The sequence below is a fragment of the Mastacembelus armatus genome, chromosome 7 (genome assembly GCF_900324485.2).
Source record: "Mastacembelus armatus chromosome 7, fMasArm1.2, whole genome shotgun sequence".
NCBI lineage: Eukaryota > Metazoa > Chordata > Actinopteri > Synbranchiformes > Mastacembelidae > Mastacembelus > Mastacembelus armatus.
The window spans coordinates 20,143,450-20,166,560 of record NC_046639.1 but is presented as its reverse complement, the minus strand read 5'-3'; the positions used below and the strand labels follow the sequence as shown (position 1 = coordinate 20,166,560).

At 39.8% G+C, this 23,111-nt stretch overlaps 2 protein-coding genes across 2 annotated transcripts; both read left to right on the top strand.

Moving 5' to 3' along the window:
- The first annotated feature begins 6,716 nt into the window (after positions 1 to 6,716).
- On the top strand, positions 6,717 to 12,211 carry LOC113146235 (protein SSUH2 homolog). Its single transcript, XM_026333602.1, has 13 exons — positions 6,717 to 6,810; positions 6,912 to 6,940; positions 7,443 to 7,507; positions 7,690 to 7,765; positions 8,114 to 8,243; positions 8,539 to 8,599; positions 8,688 to 8,809; positions 9,776 to 9,838; positions 9,914 to 10,005; positions 10,098 to 10,190; positions 11,268 to 11,373; positions 11,461 to 11,568; positions 11,645 to 12,211. Exons 2-13 carry the CDS (start codon positions 6,918 to 6,920, stop codon positions 11,789 to 11,791), a joined length of 1,086 nt encoding a protein of 361 aa, XP_026189387.1. The 5' UTR covers positions 6,717 to 6,810; positions 6,912 to 6,917; the 3' UTR covers positions 11,792 to 12,211.
- A 1,747-nt stretch (positions 12,212 to 13,958) lies between these two features.
- Positions 13,959 to 20,966, top strand: gata5 (GATA binding protein 5). The gene is made up of 7 exons (XM_026332690.1): positions 13,959 to 14,229; positions 14,833 to 15,370; positions 17,293 to 17,462; positions 19,394 to 19,522; positions 19,813 to 19,897; positions 20,102 to 20,232; positions 20,506 to 20,966. Exons 2-7 carry the CDS (start codon positions 14,851 to 14,853, stop codon positions 20,623 to 20,625), a joined length of 1,155 nt encoding a protein of 384 aa, XP_026188475.1. The 5' UTR covers positions 13,959 to 14,229; positions 14,833 to 14,850; the 3' UTR covers positions 20,626 to 20,966.
- Positions 20,967 to 23,111: the final 2,145 nt, after the last annotated feature.

Below are 23,111 nucleotides of genomic sequence, written 5' to 3'. Positions count from 1 at the left end.
TTAATGGGAAAAGCCCTTGCCCTGAGGGGATAGAGGATTAAGTGCTAAAAACCATGCGATAAAACAATATATACATTTTTGAATGTTAATAAATAGTAATAGTTTAGTAAAACATGTACTACCAATAGAAGTAAATTCATTCTTTCCTAGAGGACCATCCCCAGAAGAAGTGCTTGTGGCTACTCAGGATATTGGTCGTCTGGGTTAGGGTTAGGAGTTAGGGTTAGGCTTGGGTTTGGATTAGGGTTAGGGTGAGTGGTTATGTTTAAGGTTAGGCTTGGGTTGGAATTAGTGTTGGAGTTAGAATTAGGTTAGGTGATTAATATAAAAATTTTAATGCGTTAATATTTTTTAACGCAAATGAATGGTTTGATAAGGTTTGATCCCAACTTCTTGCTGTCATCGCAGCGAGGATGGATAGAGTATCTAATATTGTGTGATAAGGATAAGTTACAGCAAACCCTATGCTACTTAATACAATGGCAGAAGACATGATGCCTGGTCTGCTGAAGGGCATGTTTCATTATAAAAAGCTTCCAAATGGAAGGATCTGGTTCCTTATACTAGTTTGTTATACATTTCTTTATTTCAGATCAAGAATGTAGAGACTGTTCATTTTGTCTCTTTGCAGACATTTCATTTCTAAAATAGGATTATAATGGAAATGTTAATTGTTGAGATAATAAAATAGGATCTGTTTCCTTAAACTAGTTTTTCATACATTTCTTTATTTCAACACATTCATAGGTAAATCCTAGTATTTTAAATTTACGATTAATCACCGTCCAATTTTTTTAATCGATAGACAGCATTAATTGTTTTCTATTTTCTTCCGCACTTACTACTGCAACCTAGAAAGAGACGTGCAGAGACGTAGATGTGCCGGACTACACATGTATTCCAACAAAAAAAGCAGAGCTGATTGGCACGGTGTGTGGAAATTCAGGGTTTAAACACTGTTTTCACCCAAGGAAATCATTTTATGTAGAACTGTAACAAAACCAGACTTCTCTGGATCACAGAAAAAAAGAAGCAGCAATTCAGAGGAACCAGGAACCAAGTTAACAATTCAAACTACTTTGCAGTGGTGGAACAGTGGTTAACAGAGAGTGTAACAGTAGGGATAGGTGGGACTGCAAGATTAAACAGAGCCAGGTAAAGTGCTTACCTGGGCATTCCAACAGCTCTCCAGCAGGCAGGGAGACAGACAAATGTGTGCAGTGGCATTTACTCAAGATAAGAGCAGGTCTGATACCAACACCCCAGACATGAGGCCCTGCCTTGCTGTGTGTCTGCAAAGCACTTCAACCCATGCAGGTGTAGACCATTCTTCTATGCTGGTAGCTCTCCTGAATTGCATGTTGTTTTGGCTCTAGTGACATTGCTGGAGATACAGTATTTAGGGCTCTATCAGTCCCAGTCTGTTATTTCCTAACTGAGAATGGTGCAACAGTATCTTCCCAAGTCTGATGAGGAGACATTAGCGGCTACACTGCCTTTGGAAGAATTTGTTTACAACATGTTGTTACCCACATATAGGGCCATATGTGTTTCTGTAGGTTTAATATTATATTGAATTTAAAATAATCACTATAAACAAGAGATTATTAGAATGGCAGTATTAGAATCAGCAACATCCTATTTGTGATTCAAAACAACTGGTTCTAGGGGAAATGTGGTCTGCAATTTTACTTCATTTCAATTCTGCCTAACATTTATTTTGACATTTAAAGTGTTAGATCAGATACTTAAAACTTGTAGACTGTCCCTTTCTTTCTGGTGAAGCAGTATCTGTTTTAGTTTACTCCAACAGACAGAGGGTAGGTCCTGTCTTGTTGCTGATGAAGTCAGTGTCTAAACACTGTAAATACTGGACTAGTGGACTCTGATGTGAAGTCCATCCCATACAGCTCTGCTGCTTTCTATAGGTAATGCTGTCCATTCACTCAGACATTATATGCTGTTAACTACATCACTCTGAAGTTGTACAGCTGTGTTTGTAAAATTTGTGATCAGAGGTCAAACTTCTTTTTTAATTCTCGCAAAATTCTGCATTACTTTGTATCAGTACGAATAAAATTACAGAACAAAGATCATTTGTATTCATCCAGCCTTTATCTAAAATCGAGGGAATAAACTTTGTTAAAAACTGTGGCCACAGTACAATTATAGGTTGAAGGTTGTAACTGTGGCGGAACAGTCAGAGCCTGACAACAATATTTAAACTTAAAATAAGTAGTAAGTGGACCTTGAGTTGAAATAATTTTTTCAAACTACCATTCTGAATGAAGAATGAAGAATGAGCTTTTCACACTCAGATCTGTGCCAGTGATCTCAGTTGCACCATTTCTCTACAGTCTGCTAAGATTAGGTAACACTAGCTATACAAGCTTATAACCATTTCAAACCAAGAAATATAGCAGAAACTCTCCACAATGTAATTGAGCAAGCCTATGTTTTATTGGTTCTGAATTCAACTTCAGATTTATAAGAGAAAAAAATATTACACTCTGATCTTTACCCACAAAAAAAAAATGCTCTCCTTAACATGTCATTTTTTAAAAATGTCATCAAAACATGTTTGATTTGTGGTGTCATTACTAAGACAATACATGTTATGACATCACAGGCATGTGAATGGTCACATGCTCATCTGTACATAAACAAAAATCAATCATGTTTCCCTGGAGTACACACACTCCCTGGGTCTTTAGCTCATCTTCTGTGCACACTCTGTATGGATCATGGATAAACCAACACACACACACACACACACAGGTAGCAACATTAGCAATAAACACATAAGCACACAAGCTCTGTCTCACAGTCAGGCACATACAGGGCATCTTCTTGCACTTCTCACTGCCAGTGTTGCATGTTTGCCAGCAGCCTGTGTGACAGCTGGTTGCGAGGCTCCTTGTTGTGCGATTGAACTGTGGGTAAATGATCTGTGTAAATGAGCCTTTTATGGGACTGTGGGGGAAGATGTTTCACACCCTATTTAACTGTTCATCATTGTTTGGTCAAAAATGACTCAATCAGCAAGAGATTAAGTAAAGTAATGATTAGTAACAGTGATTCAACATTACAAGGTATAGGACTCAACACTGAGCACACAAACCATTGTGGAATTATACAATGTTGATGCACATGGGAAATTTCAGCAACATTTAACTATAAGGATGTAAAGACATGTTGCATTTGAGGCTACAGAGTACATTTTACTGCAATCCTGTACTTGCCCTGAAAAGCCAAAAGTCAAGTGTGTCTGTACAGCCCAATATCAAACATTTTGTCTGAGTGGAGTTAAAATAACTTTATATATCAATTTATAGATTAATCAAACATATGTTTAAAGCAGTGTGTTCCCTTTATGTGCATTACTGACTTTTCACACATGGGAAACAGGAACTCATTGTAGACTTTATTAATTTGCTGAAACAATATGATGGTCAGTCCAATAGCATTCCACTAAAGGATGATAATGTTGTATATTAATCATGTGTGAGTATATATTCTTTGGCCCGGCTGTCCCAGGGACTGAACCTAGTAGTAGCAGCAGCACCAGCAACCCAGATAGGGCCTGACAGGCTGAAATGAAACACACAGATAGGGAAGTGGCAGCCAGGCAGACAGGAGCCAGTCTCTCATGGGTGCTGGAGATTAGGCTGACTCCTACTTCACATTCCCCAGCAAGCAGAGCACCAGGGGTGTGTTCAAACCCTCTGAATCCTGCCTTCCCCTCTATCTGCTCCCTGTGTACGCTGGCCTGTTTCTGGTAGAGGTCTGGTTAGCCCAAGTTGTAAGAGAAGGGGAGAGAGTTCACATTTTTGAGATGATCTGACCACACCACAGCAGAGACCAGAGACGGGACGTAAAGGGAAGAGGTGAGGCCCCTGCCCACCCTGCACGGCTCCAAGAGGCCGCAGCAGTCTGTCAGAGGTCTGGGAAAGGCTTGTGGCAGAAAACGATGATTAATTTGAAAAAACAAAAAGACCTCCATCCATCATGAGAAAACACAATTACAGAGCAATTTTGCTCCCATATGCGTTATCAGCAATCTGACATGAACATGTTGAAAAGGGACATTCAGATTTATAAGAGAAAGAAATATTGCACTCTGGTCTTACACTCTGACAGAAAGCACATTTTCTAAGACTGCCTGTAAAATATTGTTTTTGATCACAGGAGAGTGCCAATTTAAAAATAATATTTCACTACCAGCTGCAACAACTTCCAAAGCAACAGAGACACTGCTGCCATACCCACAGCTGATTACACCTGGATCAGGTGTGTTCAGCCAATCAGAAGCAGGAAATGCAGGGATAGTTGGCAAACAAGCAGGGCTTGTTTGGTTGGGAACCAATGGACTAGATAGAAATTATTAAGATATAATTGAAAAAAAATATAATTTTGGTCATTTTCTATTATGCTTGAATGGTGTTTTATGCACACAATCATTTCAGCTAATAGATTTTCTACTTACAGTAAATACGTTATACCCATAAGCACATATAGTATTTCTGCCTCTGGTTTCTTCGGTTGACAACCCCAATCATCCGGAAATATGTTAATCCCAAAATACAAATAATTCATGCAGTGCAACTTTAAAATAGCATCTTTAAGACAAAGTTGACATGAATAGTCACAAGGTGTCAATGAAGAAATGGTCTTGTGGTCCCTGCAGTCAGACTGCACATCTTGTCTCCAGGTTCACACACACACACACACACACACACACACACACTCAGACTGGTCTAAGACATATATCACAGTCTGCCATCTCTCCAGCCCAGAGAGATAACCTCCACACTTCACTCACATGCAGCCCCAGAAGACAAACTAGACTTGAATGTACTGGTATAAAACTAAGAAGAGAAATGTAGCTCAGACCTGCATCTTGCAGAGCTGAAATCTGTCGTGGCGATTGCTGGTGTCTGAGCGTCACCCCTGTCAAAGTGTTGGCTCCTCTGTTAACCTTCTTCTACACCATCACCAGTCCCATCAGAGCTTTTTCAGCATGTCTTTGCTAACTGCTCATTATGTTTTGGGATTGGTTTGAGTTGATAACACTCTCTCAGTGATGAATGAAGACTGGGATGATCTTATCTGGAGTGATCATAGCATCAATTTGCAACACTGACAAGAAATTAGAAAAAAAGCCTCTAAGACAAGACAGCACAGCACTGACACACACGAACACACAGCTTAGCATTTTTGTTCCCTCATAGACAATAAATACCTTTGGAAAATTCCTAACTTATCTTGTAGCAGGCATGTGTATGTAAAATGAAATTCCACTCTGGTCCAAAGTATGCAGCTGTAAAGGACAGTGGCGTCACATTAGAGGGTGATCAAAGTTAAAAGGCATTTCTCTCCACAGACGATGCCTCCCTGGTGGATAGGCCTATCAGTCAGTGCACAGAAACATTACCAAAAACTGACATAAACAGCAGATATGCAGCCTGCAAAGGGAAAGCACTGCATCTGCATATCCCAGTTTTTATTGACATAACCACAGACTGACCGAGGGGGAGCTGTAATGATGCCACGGCCCCCCACCCCCAGCACACAGCCATGATGGACTGTGTAAATGAGGCTGCGGTGGAGCAGGCCCTCACCAATCACCTCATTCATAAGGTCGCTATCTGACTCCAGTACTGAGAGATGAGAATTACTGCATGTGCTAAACCATCTCGTTGGCTTTTTCTCAGAGGTGAAAGATACGGGATGTGGCTCATAGAGAGTTTTTGTTTGGGGAAAATATGTAAAATGCACAAAAATCTATTCAAATTCCTTAAACCATTCACAATAATATGAGGAAAATTACATTTCCATAGCAAAACACAAATTTTCTAATGTTATATGTGGGACAGTATGCTGTTGTGATACTATCTGTATTTATGTTAACAATATAAAAGCACTTTAACAAATACCTACACCACAGACTGACACCAGAAATATCTCGCTATGGGTACTTTGTGTCATGTGCTATAGCCTACAGACTACATAAAGCCTTTTGAGGCTAATTTGTGATTGTCATATGGGGCTGTATAACTAAAATTTGGCATGATTTTTTTTTTTTAAATAACTTATATTCAAACAATATTAATTCTTATATTATTATCAAAAGAAGTGCATTGTATAATAAAATTCTGAGCACACGTTGTTAAAGGTGTAATTTCAGATTTGGAGATATATGAAGTAGTTACTCACCATCAGGCCTTTTTTATATGTTTCTTTGATACACCGAATGGCATGTTTATGGTTTGTGGGTGTTTTCATACTTTTCATACTTTTATGTTGCTACCAACTAAATTCCTCACTTAAGATTAAATTTAAATTTTGATTATTTAATTGTTCACCTGATTGTTCTGATTGTTCACTCTTCCAGAACTTAAGCAACACATGGAGCTTGCATTTTTTAATAATTAAAATTATATTGATAATACGTTAATAAACATTTATAATTTCAATTGTCCCTTCTTATAAATTTTAAAGCATTTAAGAATTTATTCAGTAATTATAAATTAACATGTAAATAATAGACATTGTAACATAGCAATTTACTAACAGTAGCTCATTGGCACGTGTTCTTATTTCTTATGTCACTTGGGTAATTCAGGAATTTCAGCATTTCCTCTGCCACACCTCCCTGCTCAGCTTGGTTACTAAAGATTATTCCATTCTGTCAAGCACAAACCAGTGTACCTGACAATACTTCGACATTTCTTCAAATCACTGTTTGTCACTGCAGCTACAGTATGCAACCAGAGAAAGCAGAAGAGGGGGAAGTTCAAAAAGAGAAGAGTGGGTTTATGTAATTTCCCTTTCTTTTTTTTTTTTGCATCTTTAAAGAAACTGTCACCGTTGTACCTGATACACAATTTGTATTTCTTGGAGTTTTGCAGGTGAAAATGGATCCTCAGGAACAAGATGGGTGAGTGTGTTACCTGTAGCTGTTGGAAGAGAACTGTAAACTGTCAGACAGTTAATGAACTGGTTATTGACCTGTTTAGATTGCCAGATAGAGGGAACAGATATTATACAGGTGATACTCGAGGACGACTTTATGCTTATGATATTATTGATGTTTGTAGAGCAGCAAGGTTTATGTCACTGGTTCTTTTGCCATAAACATATGAACATGTAATCTGCCTTTTGTTTGTTTGTTGATTTATTGTTTAATATGTCAAATCATTAATATATTTGAGAAATATTACTTTTAAATTTGTCATACTTTTACATAGGCCAGCATACAGCAGCAAAGTTTTTAGTATTATTAAATGAAAGTAATTTATTGATGCTAGTTGAGATCTAAACATCCACATCTAAATAAACTGATGATTTTCAATAGCTTAAGCATTTAATTTATTAATGAACTGATGAACTAATGAACCCCACAACACACAGTGAATGTTTTATTTTCATGAATTTTCCAGCATGTCTCCAGACTCATTATACAACAATATACCTGGCTATGAAGCGATGCTCTCAGTGAGTACAGGTACAGAAAACAGTTTGATTCTTAAGGCAAGGCTGAAATTACATCTGCTAAATTGAATTTCCCCTTGGGGATTAATAAAGTAATTCTTCTAAAATGTACTTGTTTATTATGATTCCACTGCACAGCCATGAGTGATGCCTTGTTATATGACATTCAATAAAGCATCACTTCACATCTTGCAGGTGAACTCTGTCACCCTCCTGTGTTGTCGGAGCAATATGCCCGGCCTGAAATTCAATCATCATGTCCAACCTGGGAGTAAGGATCCAAAGATGTTTTGTATACTTTTGATAACCACTTTAAATAGATTCAAAATAATAATAACAGCCGAAACATATCTTCATTACATTATTAGAAATCATAACTGTCACTGTTATGTTTTCAACAAAATGTGTTTGTTATTGCAGTTTAATGTAATTTATAGGAAAGCTGAACTGTAATGAAAGAAAATGTTGCATTTGTTAACATTTGCAAAGGCGTGTTGCTGTTAACATTGTTTTAGACACAATTGAACATATGGTTGAAGATAACAGGACTAATGAGGCTAACTGGATTCTGTGTATAGTTGTTCTCATTTATGAGAAATGCTAACCACTGTTTTTACAGGATCCCATCTCTGAGCAAGGAGGATGCTCTAAAAGCCCTTCTGATGTATGCATCAGAAAAAACCTGCTACAGCACCAAGCCAGCAAAGGAGGGAGTGATCACCAACATGGAGGTGTTCGATACATACAGGGTAATGCAGGGACTGACATACTCTGTGCTCTGAGGACATCACATAGTCATGATGTGCAGCTGAGCATTGTTGCTTTCACATGTATAGGCTGAAGTCATCAATTTGTGTATTTTTAGCATGGCATACTGTACTCTATGAGGAGGAAGATATTTCTAATGTTCCAATAAAACCCAGGATAGAAAATATAGTTTTTTTTATTTTGCATTATTTTGAGACAGCATGTTAGAGATAAGTTAATCAACTCAATCAGACCTTCTTGCCTCACCCAGCTTGGTTTGCCTTCTTCCTTCCTCAGTATCGCCTGGAGACATTTACTGAGACACGGACCACAGAGTGGTGTCATATGCCATACTATGGTAAAGCTACTCTCAACCTCAAATGCTCAGACTTTAACCACATTTTTACTACAATGCATCTGCTGCAACAGATGTGTTTGTTCATCAGGTCAGACAATAGACACCAGCGGACAAATCCCACCAGGGCCCTGGGAGATGGAAGTTAAAACTCCCCCTTTTTTTTTTGATAGCAGTGAAACCATTGAGGTGCCACACACGGCATTTGTGAAGGTACTGGACCCACTTAGCACTGAAGGCAAAAAACTCACTAATGAACATGATGTATTACGTCTGATTAAGCTTCACAATAAACAACAAGCTTCAGTTTTACAGGCAGTTTTTTGCTCTTTGCAAAGAAACATAATGGTGCAGAGTTTCAGTGTTTTTGTATCCGTTTCGGTATTTGTTGTGCTTCTGGAGCATGTGCTCAGGTCAACATTTTACATGCCTACATTCAGCTCAGCTTTTAACAATTTGGGGTAATTTGTACTTCCTCTTATTTACATGTGGGTGTTGATGATTATCTATGCAGCAAAGGGGTTTATGAGTTAACGTAAGTCACTGAGGGTCACAGACGGGCCAGTACTCATCCAACCACTGTTTACCACTCATCTGTCATCTTATTCTATCAAGGTGTGCTGGGGGCTGGACTTCTAGACATTCAGAAAAACACTCACATTCACATCCACACATTCTTTTTAGAGTCACCGTTCAACCAAAACACTACATATCATGCAGAACTGAATGCCGATTGGTTAATGTGACGTCCTTCTGGGATACAGAAAGCGAGTTCAAGCGATGTCAATTTCAACACTCCCACAAGTATAAATGCAAAAGGTCCAACTTACAGATGAGCACCCATGCAGTGACTCAGGAGTATAAATCCTGCAGTAGAAGTACTTGTAGGCAGTCTTTTTTTTTTACCTTGATTTAGACAGAGACAGGCTGGCTGCTGTCCTGCTTCTAGTCCATGTTAAGCTCAGATAACTCCAGCTACTTATTTACCCAGCTGAGGTAAAAGCAGTATTGATCTTCTCTAATACTCACTGAGAAAGTAAAGAAGTATCTCCAAACTATTCCTTAAATAATTAGGTAAATACAAACTGATATAATTTGTCATGATGGGAATTAATTTCACTCAGCACATTCACTTGTTTTGTTTGAATTGTCTTTAACAGAGTCTCATTTGATTAACAGATGTGCCACTTCTGCAACGCTGTAGGAACAACACTCTGTTTCACTTGTTCAGGAGCTTGTTTCGTGAGTAATCACCACACACTATGAGAGATGATGTTCACGCACAGACTGTGAAGCTCATGGTTCTCTGTTTTTCAGAACCGGTGCTCTGCGTGTCATGGGTCTGGTTATTTCAGTTACTATCCAAACATGCAGATCTGCTGGACCTGTGGTGGAGCAGGGAGATTAACGCAAGTCCTTTTTGTGTGTTTTGTTTTTGTTTCAGTACACCGTGCTAAAAATCCTTCCATACAATGACCTTTTCATCTCTTTTCCCTAACAGTTGTTGGGATTGCTCTGGTGAAGGAAGACTTACTTGTTCTGTCTGCTCAGGCAAACGAAAGATCAAGGTCTCTATCAACCTGGTTGTGAACTGGTCAGTGTTTGACTGTGTGTTTAAAAGCTTCCTTTGTCTGTTCCGTACTGGCAGAAAAATGCATCCATTTATTAAAATGTGGATCCAAAAGATGTCCATGTGTCGGTGGTGCAGGGACCAGCACAGGCTCACACATGAGATGAGACATCCATTACAGTACATACGATTGTCTGTGTACATTTATTTCCTTTTATCTAGAGTACGTATTGTTTTAATGCCCTTATCTTGTCTTCAGGGATTAGTTTGACATATTTGCTTATTTGCTTTCATGCTGAGATCAGAATATAAACACCCCACTCATATCTGTGACTGTCTCATGACAGTTTCATTACCATAACTGGAGGCAAGGGAAATATTGAACAGATGGAGTTCAGGTCTCACACCACATTCAGACATCTAGAACACTGGTGCATCCTCAAAAAAAAATTCATACCTCTAGATTCCAGCCATGAAAATTAGCCAGAGGTTCCATGCACTGGTGTGTTTTGGGGTCTATGGAGCATGTGAACAAGCATGAGGCCAGCTCACTGAGCATGTGAATAGGACAAAATGTAAATATCCTACATCTTTTCTTGCTTTGTAACGATATCGGTCCCACTGGATCAAATTGTGGTAGTAAAAAGAGTGTTTTGGCCAGGTTTGTGGTGCTCAGAAAAATCATTTCATCCTGTTTACAGCTGCTCTTTATGGGTGAAATGCTTTTTTTTTGGCCAGTGGGGCAGATGCACAAGATGTAGTGACTCAGTTTGACCAATATGCCAGATTGGCTTAATAGTTCAGCTTTCTCTGGGGCGTCACAGAAGTCAGGGTCCAGAGGTAACAATATTTCCTCCTAGTATGTCTAAATCTGACTGAGTGACATGTTATGTCTCATACGTTTGTTTAATCCACACACAAAACAATTTATGCCAACATCAGCTTAGGGTGGGTGTGAGGGTGGATAGCTTTTACCTTTAGATGCTAAGCTATTTCCTCAGTCTATAGCTTCTCATCTAATGTGTGACACTAACTGTGCTATACAAATAATTTCACTTTCTATTACATTCATCCTTCATATTCTTTTTCATATTCCTGCAGGCTTAACAGCATAGATGAAGACTGTGTTGAACTATCCAGTGGTTTACAGATGTTCAAACTGCGCTCAGCGCCTGGAATATCAGTGTTTACAGACTCTAACTACATGGTAAAGCCAGGGGTAAAAAGAATAAATATTTATATAGCAAAAACATATATAACAAGCTACTAAAATGCTGTTTTGTGTGTGATGCAGGTTTACCCAGTTACATACTTCCCAAACCCTACTATTGCCCAGATCTCAGAAAGGCTTCTGAAGGAGCACCGAGAGAGGTTTTCACCAACCTCACGCACTTTACAGCAGGTACAGGCAGAGTCTGTGTTTCCATATCAAACCTGCCCGCTCAACAACTTAACTGGTCTTTTCTCTGACTATTCAGCGTCAAACCATCGAGGTGATTCCTGTCACCAAAGTGACCTACGAGTGGAAGGAGGAGTCCCACGTGTTCTTTGTGTACGGAACCGACGGCAGAGTCAGTGCTGATGATTATCCTGCCACCTGCTGCGGCTGCTGTCCACTGATGTGACGCAGCGTGGCCCAGCTCAGGATTCAGAGCACCTGTCATGGTTTCAGGAGCAGATTGAAGTAACTTTTACGCTTGACACATGTTTCTGGTTGTAAACTGCTTGGACTGTGCAAATATCAAATCGATGAATGTGTTATAATTAACATAAATGTTCCTAAATCATTTTTGTTGGATTTCCCAATGATATAAAAAAAAAAACTCCAGGTGGAATAAATCTGCTATATGGCGCTACTGCACTTTAATTACTGAAACATTCGCATGTGTCAGCGACTATAAATGTATTTGCTCTGTGGGCCCATAAATATCTCAACACGTTCACGTTTCATCACTGGAAAAGAACGAGGTGGTTTTTGTCCTACACATGGTCTGTTTTACAAAAGAAATACAAGTCAATATTAGAAAATAGTAATTACATAGAAACACGTGTCCAATATTTTTTTTAACAAATTAAAATAAATGTTTTAAAATTGATTCCACGCGTTTCTCTATCGAAATGGGCCTGTAGTAAAACCAACAGGAACAAGGGACATTATTAGGTGTAAGAGTGAAAACACAAACACTAAGCAAATATCTGCACACAGCACTGAATGCGTTGTGCACAACATCAAGTGTCGGCCTTCAGAGGAATAAGGGAAGCAGACAGAGGGACTCCACTGATCCCTGATCCCTGACGGAGGGGGACGGATGTGGGGAAACTGAAGGAAGGATTAATTCACGGACTCAGACAGGAGACATTTGCCGTGTCAGGCCTTATTATTATTAGTCAATTAAAGAGTTTACTCGGGATCTAAAACCCTTTTCTGAATAAATAACAGACACATGAACGTGGGGCTGTCCGGGGACAAATGTACAGTAAAAGGTCTCGGGTCTTTAAAAGACGTATTTACTAAACCGAGAGATTAGTTTTATGCATTTTTACGTGTTTTAGTTTATTTTTAATCGAAAATAAGCTTCGTTAGATTTTTTACGCTGCTGTAAAACAGGATTCAGAATTAAACGCCCGCGATTCTCTTGATTTTGACCAATAGCTGGTCCAGTATTTCAACAAATACGAAACAAACTACACTGAATTTAGCATTTAAAGATATCTTTAAAATGTTCTTACTTTGCTTTTTCATATTTTATTTATTTCATTACTTAGTTAATAACCCCCTTATATTTATAAGAACAGGGGCGAATTTAAATAATTCTACAAACGTAAATACCAAATCCTGCATTTACTATTTTCACTGATCAAATTTAAAAATCCAAAATCCTGGAATCAGCTAAAACAAATGCACAGTAGCTCGTTAATACGGAGTTTATGGCATTATCTCTTCCTGGCATTAGAATATTGTTTGTGCTGCGGGTTTTTTCTATGAACTGAGACATTTGCTGTGGCAACACGTTATTTTAGCCTCAGTGTGCACAGGCTGTAACCACGTCATATCTCGCGTGTTTAATTATTTTCTGACACATGAAGTTATTGTTGTGTGAGTTAGTTATTGGTCGTAAATTTCTTATCGGGCTGCAGCTTTTCCATTGAACTCAGCCACATTTAGTTCCCCATAAAAAAAAAAACAACAATCTGTTTTCTTTCCAGCACATTTTACTGCGCTGTCAAGTCAATATCGACGGGACGCGAAGCCTTTTCTTTTATAGTCATTTTAGCTCAACACTGTTGGGCCACATTTCGATTTTCCGATACATGAAATGTTCAAATATCAGACAAAGCAGCTGTGCTGTGTACAACACCCAAAGCTGTTCAATGGTAATATGACTCGTCATAAGGCAAAATCCCCATAAGATAAAAAGTAATACTGGGCACTAATTCTTTCATTTCAGACATAAGAGATGTTAAAACTGTGATATAAAAATAATCCTCCTGTAGTTTGGTGGGTGGACCCCTCACACAGAGTCTCAGCTTTTCTAATAAAACACAGATTTTCAACCTAGAAATTTCTCAATACAGGTACGATTCTATCTGCTTCTTTTGCACCCTCAGCTCTGGCCCCTCTCCGTCACCCAGGGGTCCTCCTATACCCTCCCTCCCTACCGCCCTCTCTCCCTCCCTCATTCCCGTTCTCCCCACCTAGGCCTACCTCGGAGCAGTGGGTTGAGTCACGTGTTTCTCTCCCGTACAAATTTTCCAGTAGGAGAGCGAATAGGAGCACACCCATATCAGCAATTATCAGCGACAGTAACTATCTCCAGATATACCGGCAGGAAGGGAAACGCCGCAGGCTCCTGAACCAAAAAACAACAACTTTGGTTTCATTTATCCCCGATCAGTGCGCGCAACTTTTACGCATTAAACGTAGGAGATATTTGGAGAGGCTCCGTGGTGCTCCTTGGTCCGTCTGTCTGTGAGGAGTGACAAGTTTTGCCGGCTGCGCTCCTGTGTTGAGGTTTGGACGACTAAAGGACTGGGCTGCTTTATCACCGACCGTCCTTATCTGGTGAGATAATACGCTGAGAGCCCTGAGAACGAAACGGTGTTCCTCCAGTGCTGCATTATCAACGTTTTATGTGATTTGACTTACTATTGATAGAAAATATATGCATGGTAGATATGGAACGGGGCTCGCTATCTGTTGTGTTATTTGATTTGGTTTCCGTTATGGTTATGATTTAATGAGGCGGTGCAGAGGAGCAGGATATCTGGGGTCGCTGATAGTCGCCTCTGGATATCAGCGATCGTTAATGTCATTTTAATCCATTTCGCGTCAGTCTGAATTAGATGTGAAATATGACTCATAAAGCTGTGAAAAGTGGGTCACATAAAATTACACAAGCGATTATTTGGTTTGTAAAGTAAAACTTACGAACATGAAAATGTCATTACAAATTAAAGCTACATTTAAGGACTTAGGTGATTTCTTCTTCTTTCGTGATTATTAAAAATTGGCTACTCTTTTCTCAGAACAGAATTTTTTTTATATCATTTTAAGATTTTTATTAGGTTGTTTGTTTAAAAAGGCACAAAAACAGCCTTAGCATAGTGACAGTAGCCCCTCCACAGGGCTGAGAACAGTCTGACAAAATATCCTTGTTCCCAACAGGACATAAAAGTTGGAAACATGTATCAGAGTCTGGCCTTGTCCTCCAACCAGTCCCCTTATGCACATGACACCGGGAATTACATCCATCCCTCGGCCAGCTCACCGGTCTACGTCCCCACCACCAGAGTCCCAGCCATGCTGCCCACCCTGTCCTACCTGCAGACCTGCGACTCCCCCCATCAGTCCCACGGTCTCGGTGGGCACCACGGCTGGCCCCAGACCGGCACAGACGGCTCCTCCTTCACGCCGAGCAGCCCTCACCCTCCACACGGCTTCTCCTATCCGCACAGCCCGCCCGTCAGCAGCAACACGGGCCGAGACGCTACCTACCAGAGCCCGCTGGTTCTCGGAAATGGAGCTCGGGCTGATCAGTACGGAGGTGCTCTGGTGCGCTCCGTAGGAGGCTCCTATTCCAGCCCCTACGCGTACATGAGTCCAGAGATGGCGACTTCTTCCTGGACTCCAGGACCCTTCGAGAGTGGGGTGATCAGTCTGCAGGGACGTCAAGGAGGCCTGTCAGGGAGAAGGTCCAGCCTGGGTAAGCACAGGCCCCAGTACCTAATGCTTCTACTTCCACCGACCAAAAAGTGAACTTGAAATTATTAAAAAAGCACAGATCAAACTTCACGGATCATTTTTATTTGCTGAAATTTAATTTTCGCCATGAGGATAGAGCTACATACACAACCATCAGTCCATTTGGTCTCAAATACTCATTTATACGTATTTAAATCTGTCTTACAATAAAATGTTGTTATTGTTATTTGATCTGGGCACTGATTTTAAAGAATACTGGTAAGTTAACAAATCCCAAATCACATTTGGAATCGGTGTAGTTGCACCAGTTCCCTAACCTGTAGGCCTTTTCCTCCTTTGTCCATAGGTTACCATCATGGCTGTTTTTATTTTAAGCCTCAAATACCAGCGGATATGAATGTGAATGAAACATTAAACGTCTAAATATGACCATAGAGTTTATAGTGTTAGAGCATAACTGAAACCAATTTTTAGAAAATCGTGCCATTGTTCTGTATTTGTCCAGCTCAGGTCACGATACTGTGTTTGTTATTTATTGTAGGAGGTGGTAGAGGCCACACGGCTGTGTCATAGGTCGGGAGATCGTGATTCAATCAAAGTCTCTTAAACAATCCCACATTAGATTTAGACAATACACATTCTTCAGAAGCGAAGGTCGCTAGAAGCAATCAATTAAAGTTAATTTAATCCCCCTGCAACAGTCCCGTGTTTTCAATACACACGGAGACAAAAAAAACATGGGCAGTTATCACCTTGATCAGACACTCAGGGCCTGACACGACTCGACCCGCGGCCTCCAGCGTTTATTTAAAAAAAAGTGCTGAGGAAAGACGCGTTTCAGTCACACAGGGAGCCCAGAGTCTAGTTCAGCAGCCTGTGTTTGGTGAGTTGGCCTCTGGACTAACGCACCTCCCAGTCTCTATAAATTAAGTTCATTTGATTTTGTCCTTTAGTCTCTTGTTAATGCAAATAGCAAGGAAGTCAGCATCACCATAGGCATTGGCCTTTAACAGAGATCTCGCTTTATTCTATCTCACTGGGCAGCAGCAGTGTTTTACTTACTCAGTAACACTTCTCTCTATCATTATATTACTTCTGTACGATTTTACAGGCTCATATAAAGTGGTGTTTGTGCACAGGACAGTCTTTGGTTTCTGATGCGTTTTTTTTTTTCCCTCTGGACTAATAAAAACCACAATCAGAAGTTCAAAGAGAGCCTGGCAGCTTCAGGACAGACTTATGACCGACAGTCTCTCTCTCTCTCTCTCTCCTGTAAATTGAGGGATTAGGAATTTTGGGCAATTAAAGCCAGGAGTCCGTCGTGTGTCAGAGCTGTGATGGATGGAGGGGACCCCTGGATCCTTCGGCTGATAACACCCCGCCCCGCCCCTTTCCAAACAGATTCCTCCACAAGTCTGTCTCCCTGCTCATTCATTCAGGAGGGGGTTTACAAATTCCTCAGCTGACTATTTATCAATGCATTGGCTCGTAACCAGACCTTTAAAAGTTCAGAAGAAAATCTGGTCAACGGGAATGTTGTTTACTTCAGATTAAGATTTTACATCCAACTGTTGTCACAGGGGAAAAAAACAAATTCTATAAAGAGGTGTCCGTGGTAAAATGAGTCTGAACATTGTCCCGCAAATTTAGACGTTTAGAAATTATAAATAGGCGACTGCATTAAAGGATGATCGTTGACAGATTGGGCAGGCTGTGACTCCACAACACTGCAGCTGAACATTTATCAGAAATATACACCCGAGAAAACGTCCGTAGAATATTGTTGGTGAGAAATAAAATCTGTTCCCGTGGCAAATCCAGCTCTTTATGGTCATGTCGATACTATAGACTGAATTTGTAATGCTCCCTATGCAACAGGGATTAAATGCAGTGTGTGTGTGTGTTTTTTTCTCCGGTGTTTAGATCTGCTGGACGACATGCCCACCGAGGGTAGAGAGTGCGTCAACTGTGGCTCCGTGTCCACGCCGCTGTGGCGCAGGGACGGAACCGGACACTACCTGTGCAACGCCTGCGGCCTCTACCACAAGATGAACGGCATCAACAGGCCGCTCATCAAACCACAGAAACGACTGGTAAGAAACAGAAACAGGCAGAGTCAAAGGCAGAGGGAGGTTGTAACTGTTGAACTATATCTCGTTTAAAAGAAGGGAAATGATGCATGGAGCTGTAAGTACATTTATCCAATAACAAACTACTTTAAATGACAAGTAGACGAAATGAAATAAAATACTCTGTTATACTTTAAAATGTCCAACAACATTACACTTATAGTTTTATTCTAACAGCTCTAACATCAAAATAGTTCTTGCATCATAATGAAAAAACCCCATGAGCACTATACCAGTTTGCATAAGGGGTACTTTGACTTAAGAATGACTTTATTTATAATAAAGTATTTTACACTTTGATTTAGGGAAAGCATCCGAATACTTCCACTATTGCAAAGTGAAGGCACAGTCAAAGAATTTTACATTGATAGTTATTAGAACTGATTACAGTTTTATGGGCAACATAAATATAAAAAGCAACAGTGCAGTTAGCAAACAAATGGTTAAAGGACAAACATCTGCTTTTATTGGGAGCTGAAGGTTAAATTATAGATTGACAGTGGGGGAAAGTAACACAGAGCAGTTTAGTACTGTAAGTTCATGGTGCTTTACTACAGTTTCACCAGGAAACAGTAACATTATTTGTAGCTACTCAACATATTGAAGATTACCATGAAATGATTTATTGTACCTCTTTTCAGACTAATCTCAACTTGTTTTACAAAACCCCCAAATAATCCATGTAAAAGAAAACAATACAGAAAAGCTGGAACCGGTGGATGTTTGATCACAGTTTTCACAGCAACATTTTGACCTGCCACAGTAGGAAAAGCACAGGTGTTACTATTAACAGCATGACGGCGAGCCAACACACCAGGACCCTGTGGCTGCAGCAGCTCCATGAAATTCAGACGTCATTCATTTTGCAATTTACATCTGTGTTTTTTCCCTCTGTCTCGTCAAAGTGTCCTCTGTGGAAAAGGCCTTTTGTAGTTAATTAATTTTCTGTTAATTCATTTATCAATTAATTGGTTTAGTATGTTACAGATAAAACTACTCAGCATAATGTAGGTAAAATTAGCTCCATTTTAATCACCTACTGTATTAAACTGATGAGTGCCAATGGTTACATATATTTTTTACTAGAATGCTTTTTAAAAAAAAAAAAAAAGCTTAAATGAAAATATAAATGCAAGACTTTTACCAGTAAAGTGAATCATGTGAATTCTTCCACTATATTGATATGTTGATATGTCATAACTCAGAGCAAAACAAATATGATTGTGTGATTCATTAGTAATGTAAAATCCTCTGCATCTATTATTTTTTATACTGCAGAGGTAAAACAAAAACTATGCTACCACTCAGGTCTAGGCAGGTAATAACCTCTTTGTGGTTTGAGAACATTCAGAAAATGGAAAAAAAAAAAAAAAAGCTGTGTGCTGGAGTTGTGCACAGCCGTGTCAAGGCTTCACGGCTGTGTGTTTCCCAGAAACGGGCCTCTCCAGAGCAGCTGGGACTGTGAATTACACAACAATCTCCCTCCACAACTGGCCTGTTGTCTCTGTTTTTATTTGTCCTGTGGTGACCTTGCCCTTGGACGGGCCATTTTTAAATGAGCCTCTCCAGAACAACGTGACTCTGCTGCTATGTGATGTTTTAGCTCCACAGTTGTGCGATACCACACCGATAGTCACACTATGGTGTTAAAATGAAAGAATTATGTGCGTTGTTTTTAGAGGTTGTTTGACTAATGAGTTATTAGAACATTTGCGTGGGGCATTCATCATTGTTGTACCAAACATCCTGCAATTCATTCTAAAAGCTGAAGGAACAGGTCAACCCAAGTTTCCCAGACGACTATAGCTTAAGGATATAAAGCTGTGCTGTAAGGCTATTTCTGATGTTGTCATTTTGATTTCAATGAATAAACAGTTGTCCTGTTCACCTTGCAGCAGACCACGTCCCGCCGGGCCGGCCTGTGCTGCACAAACTGCCACACCAGCACCACCACACTGTGGAGGCGCAATGCAGAGGGAGAACCGGTCTGTAACGCCTGTGGCCTCTACATGAAGCTGCATGGGGTAGGTCACACCACTCTCAATCTTTTTAAATCTGTTCTGCATCACCTTCTTCGGTCCTCTCCTGTTGTTTCTTGCTTATTGTGTGTAAATCAGCTCCTCCAGCAAACTCCCGCTGCACTAAGGAGCAGTTCATTATTTGCACAGTGTAAAATCTCTCCAAGGGCATTGTGGTTATCAGAGGAGCAGAGTGGGGAGGGGAGCTTGTGTGGGTTGTCATGACTCCGTGGCCTTTGCTGTATCAGGGACTGGGAGGTACAGTTAACTAATGTGTGCCGCTCTACTCCCCACAGGTGCCCAGGCCTCTGGCCATGAAGAAAGAGAGCATTCAGACGAGGAAGCGCAAACCCAAGATGCCAAAGAATAAAACATCCACAGGTAGGGCCAGAGAAAAATCAGTCTTCACTATTTGATTTATCACACATCTGATGACATAAATTAATAGTTTTTACGATTAGAGGTAAAGGTGTTTATAAATCAGAGTCAGTACAAATCATTCTGACAATTATCTAAGTGTACTATCATAACATGCAGGTTATTTTAAGTCTCATACCTCATTTGACTTCCCTGTTGATTCTTCAGGAGGATCCACCACCTCTGACACCAGCTCCCCAACCTCCCTCTCTGTCTCAGAACATGCCTCCACCATTAAGAGTGAACCCAACATGGCCCCTTCACCCTATGCTGGGCAGACAGTCACATCCGCCACTGAGGTAAGCCTCCTTTCCACATGACTGCAGTACAAATATGCACTGCAACATACAGTACAGTAAATGTATGTCTCAAGTATTTTATTTTGCTGTTTGTAGTCAGTTGTGTTTCGATTAGCTCATTTTAAAAGCATCGCTATTATTAAGAGATGAATAGTTAAGCACATACAGTATAATACACAATACATGTGTGAAAACACAAAATAAATGAAGCCTTCATAACAATGATTTTAATGGTCTTGCATTTATTCTTCTATGTCTCTTTCCTCCCTGCAGACATCTTCTCAGTTAGACAGTGCAGTATCAGGACATGTGGACATTAAATATGAGGATTTTCCCTTTAACCCAACCTCCATGGCCACACAGAACTCCTGGTGCGCTCTGTCTCAAGCATGAGCAGCCTTGACCAACACTGCCTTACAGACACCACACGGCTCACTTTGGCTTCATCACAGAGGCAGAATCTCTGGCCTGCGACTGTCTCTCATCACTCTGGAGCTGTGGATTTTTTTTACAAGAACACAGGGTACCCAGACTGCAGTTACCCAGTTTTCCAGGAGGATGAGTGTGTATTATACACACTTTGACTCATTATGACAGCTCAGTGAGAGCGAAGCAACCTAGGACTGACTCCAGCTCTCCTGAACTCACGTCCAATCAGCCACATTCCTCAGCGGGATAACAACAACTACCTATTAAAAAAGAAACATCTGTTTTTGGAGAAAAAAAAAAAAAAACTAAAGCAAATACACCAATGCAAAGACAATCGAGTGGAATGTAAAAAAACTGTAACTCCATTTTGTAGCTAATAACTGATCTTTTTGAAATTTTCATTGCTGCCATCACTTTCTGCTGTGTTTTCATGAACGTATTGAGGGACATTTCAACGTGTTATTGTGATCACGAAAAGAAAACCAGAAAATGGACAGAAAATACCTTTTTTATGGCTGTTGAGCATGTCTCATTACCAACGTGTAGATGATTAACTTTTACAGGCACATTATTTATGTTGAGATAACAACAGTTAAAAGTCATTGTGGACACTAAAACTAGCCAGTTATAACTCACCGCTCACTGGTTTAGAATAGCTGCTGCGTTGTATGGCCTCCGAGCTATGACACTTAAATTATATGACTGATTTGTTTTTACAACATCCAGCAGATATAAACTACGGAGTGTAAGATTCATTTGAAAAATCAGGACCAGTCGCTTTGATTCTGACATTGTGACCACATATCAGAAATGTACTATTTTATTGCTTTACATTCAATATTAATGAAAGTGCAATGACTCAATTTTTCTATTGAACAATTAAAGGCAAACCAAAGAGTGTGAAATTATTATAAACATAATCTAATTTTATTGTTTGCTTTTTGTCAGTCTATAAGGGAATGTTAATGTTTGTGAGAATGATTCCTCTATTTTTAATGCTCTTTGCAATTTGTTCAGGTTAATAAACTGATTCACGTTTCATTTATTTGATATGTGAATATTTGTTTAGTTTTCATAAATATTTGCATTGTGACCTAAGTGACAACCTCACTTCTTGTATTCGGGTGTGAATTTTCATGTTATAAATCAGCAGTTCTATAATATCTTTCTATGAATGGATTATAAAGCGGAAGTTTTTTATTAATACTGTTGATTTGACAAAATTGGACAGTATTTATTCATACATCCTTGTTTTATTCATACATGTTTAGGTTGGTTTGCATTTGTACTAAAACCACTTGGAGTGGCTGATGTTTCAAACAATTATCCACTTTAGTTTTCCTATTTACCCATAATCCATTGCTTTTACTGTCTATTGCAACCAATCATCTATTACATACAGTGACCTATTTGAACTCTGCTTATATGCCAACTGAATGAAATGAAACGTGAACAAAACTCACTCACAGTCATAATGAAATTTCATTATACACATCCACTATTTTTAGGAAAAGCCCTTTAGCTGATACATGTTTTTTGTTCCCTGCAACACATTTCCTTCTGGGCGTTTTTGTGCATTTGCATTTAGCAGCGATATATTTGTCCATGCTGATTTAGGCTGAAACACACACTCATGTACTTGTGTGTGTGGATTTAATGTGTGTGTACAAAAGGGTGTGTGCTCATGCCGGTTGTTAAAGCTGACAGTATCGACCAAAGGTTGTATTCCAACTCTACTTTATGGTGGTCAGGTCTGAATTTGCCGCACTGTCGAGGAAAATATAGGCCTGTCAGCAACAAGGCTGCTGCTTTACTGCCACCATGGCGACTTCCAGGCACCGCTGCACCAACAACACTGCCCTGCTTTATGACTACTGGCCAAAATGTTGCTGTCTTATCTGTTGCTGGGAGAGTCTTGCTGCAGTGAAGATGCAGACACATGGATTTTTAGTCTGGCATGGAGACAAATAGAGTGGGTGCAGGAAATGAACAGCAGGACATTTGGAGGAGTGCAACTTCAGTATAGTCTCTTATAAACTGTGTTTTGAATGATGTAATGCAGTCTGTCTGTTATAAATGTGTACTTTCTAAGCCCAAAAGAAAAGGGCACATTACTGGGGTTATATAAACATTACAACTGTTTTTAAAAGCTGAGCAGTACTACACAGTACGAGTTCATCTTTAAGATGACACAGATGTTAAAACTAGCCAGCATAAAATAATTCTCAACACCTGTAACCTCAAAGTGAGTTAGTTATTGCACCCCCGACCCATTCCCCTAAACAAACACACACACACACACAGAACTACCATCCCCAACTCTTTGCTTTCAGTGAAGGATAAGCGCTAAAGAGATAGCTCCTCCACTCAGAAACAATTCTTACGACTGCATTTACACCCAATTGTCTAGGAACTGACTTCATTACAGCTGTGTCAGAGTGGAACTTCTG

Excerpts from the sequence above, each read along its gene's own strand:
- gata5 (XM_026332690.1), top strand. The coding sequence starts at position 14,851 with ATGTATCAGAGTCTGGCCTTGTCCTCCAACCAGTCCCCTTATGCACAT. Across the intron at positions 17,463-19,393 it reads TCAAACCACAGAAACGACTG|CAGACCACGTCCCGCCGGGC; the intron begins GTAAGAAACAGA and ends TTCACCTTGCAG. Across the intron at positions 19,898-20,101 it reads AAAGAATAAAACATCCACAG|GAGGATCCACCACCTCTGAC; the intron begins GTAGGGCCAGAG and ends TTGATTCTTCAG.
- LOC113146235 (XM_026333602.1), top strand. The coding sequence starts at position 6,918 with ATGGATCCTCAGGAACAAGATGG. Across the intron at positions 6,941-7,442 it reads GATCCTCAGGAACAAGATGG|CATGTCTCCAGACTCATTAT; the intron begins GTGAGTGTGTTA and ends TGAATTTTCCAG. Across the intron at positions 7,766-8,113 it reads TCATCATGTCCAACCTGGGA|GATCCCATCTCTGAGCAAGG; the intron begins GTAAGGATCCAA and ends CTGTTTTTACAG.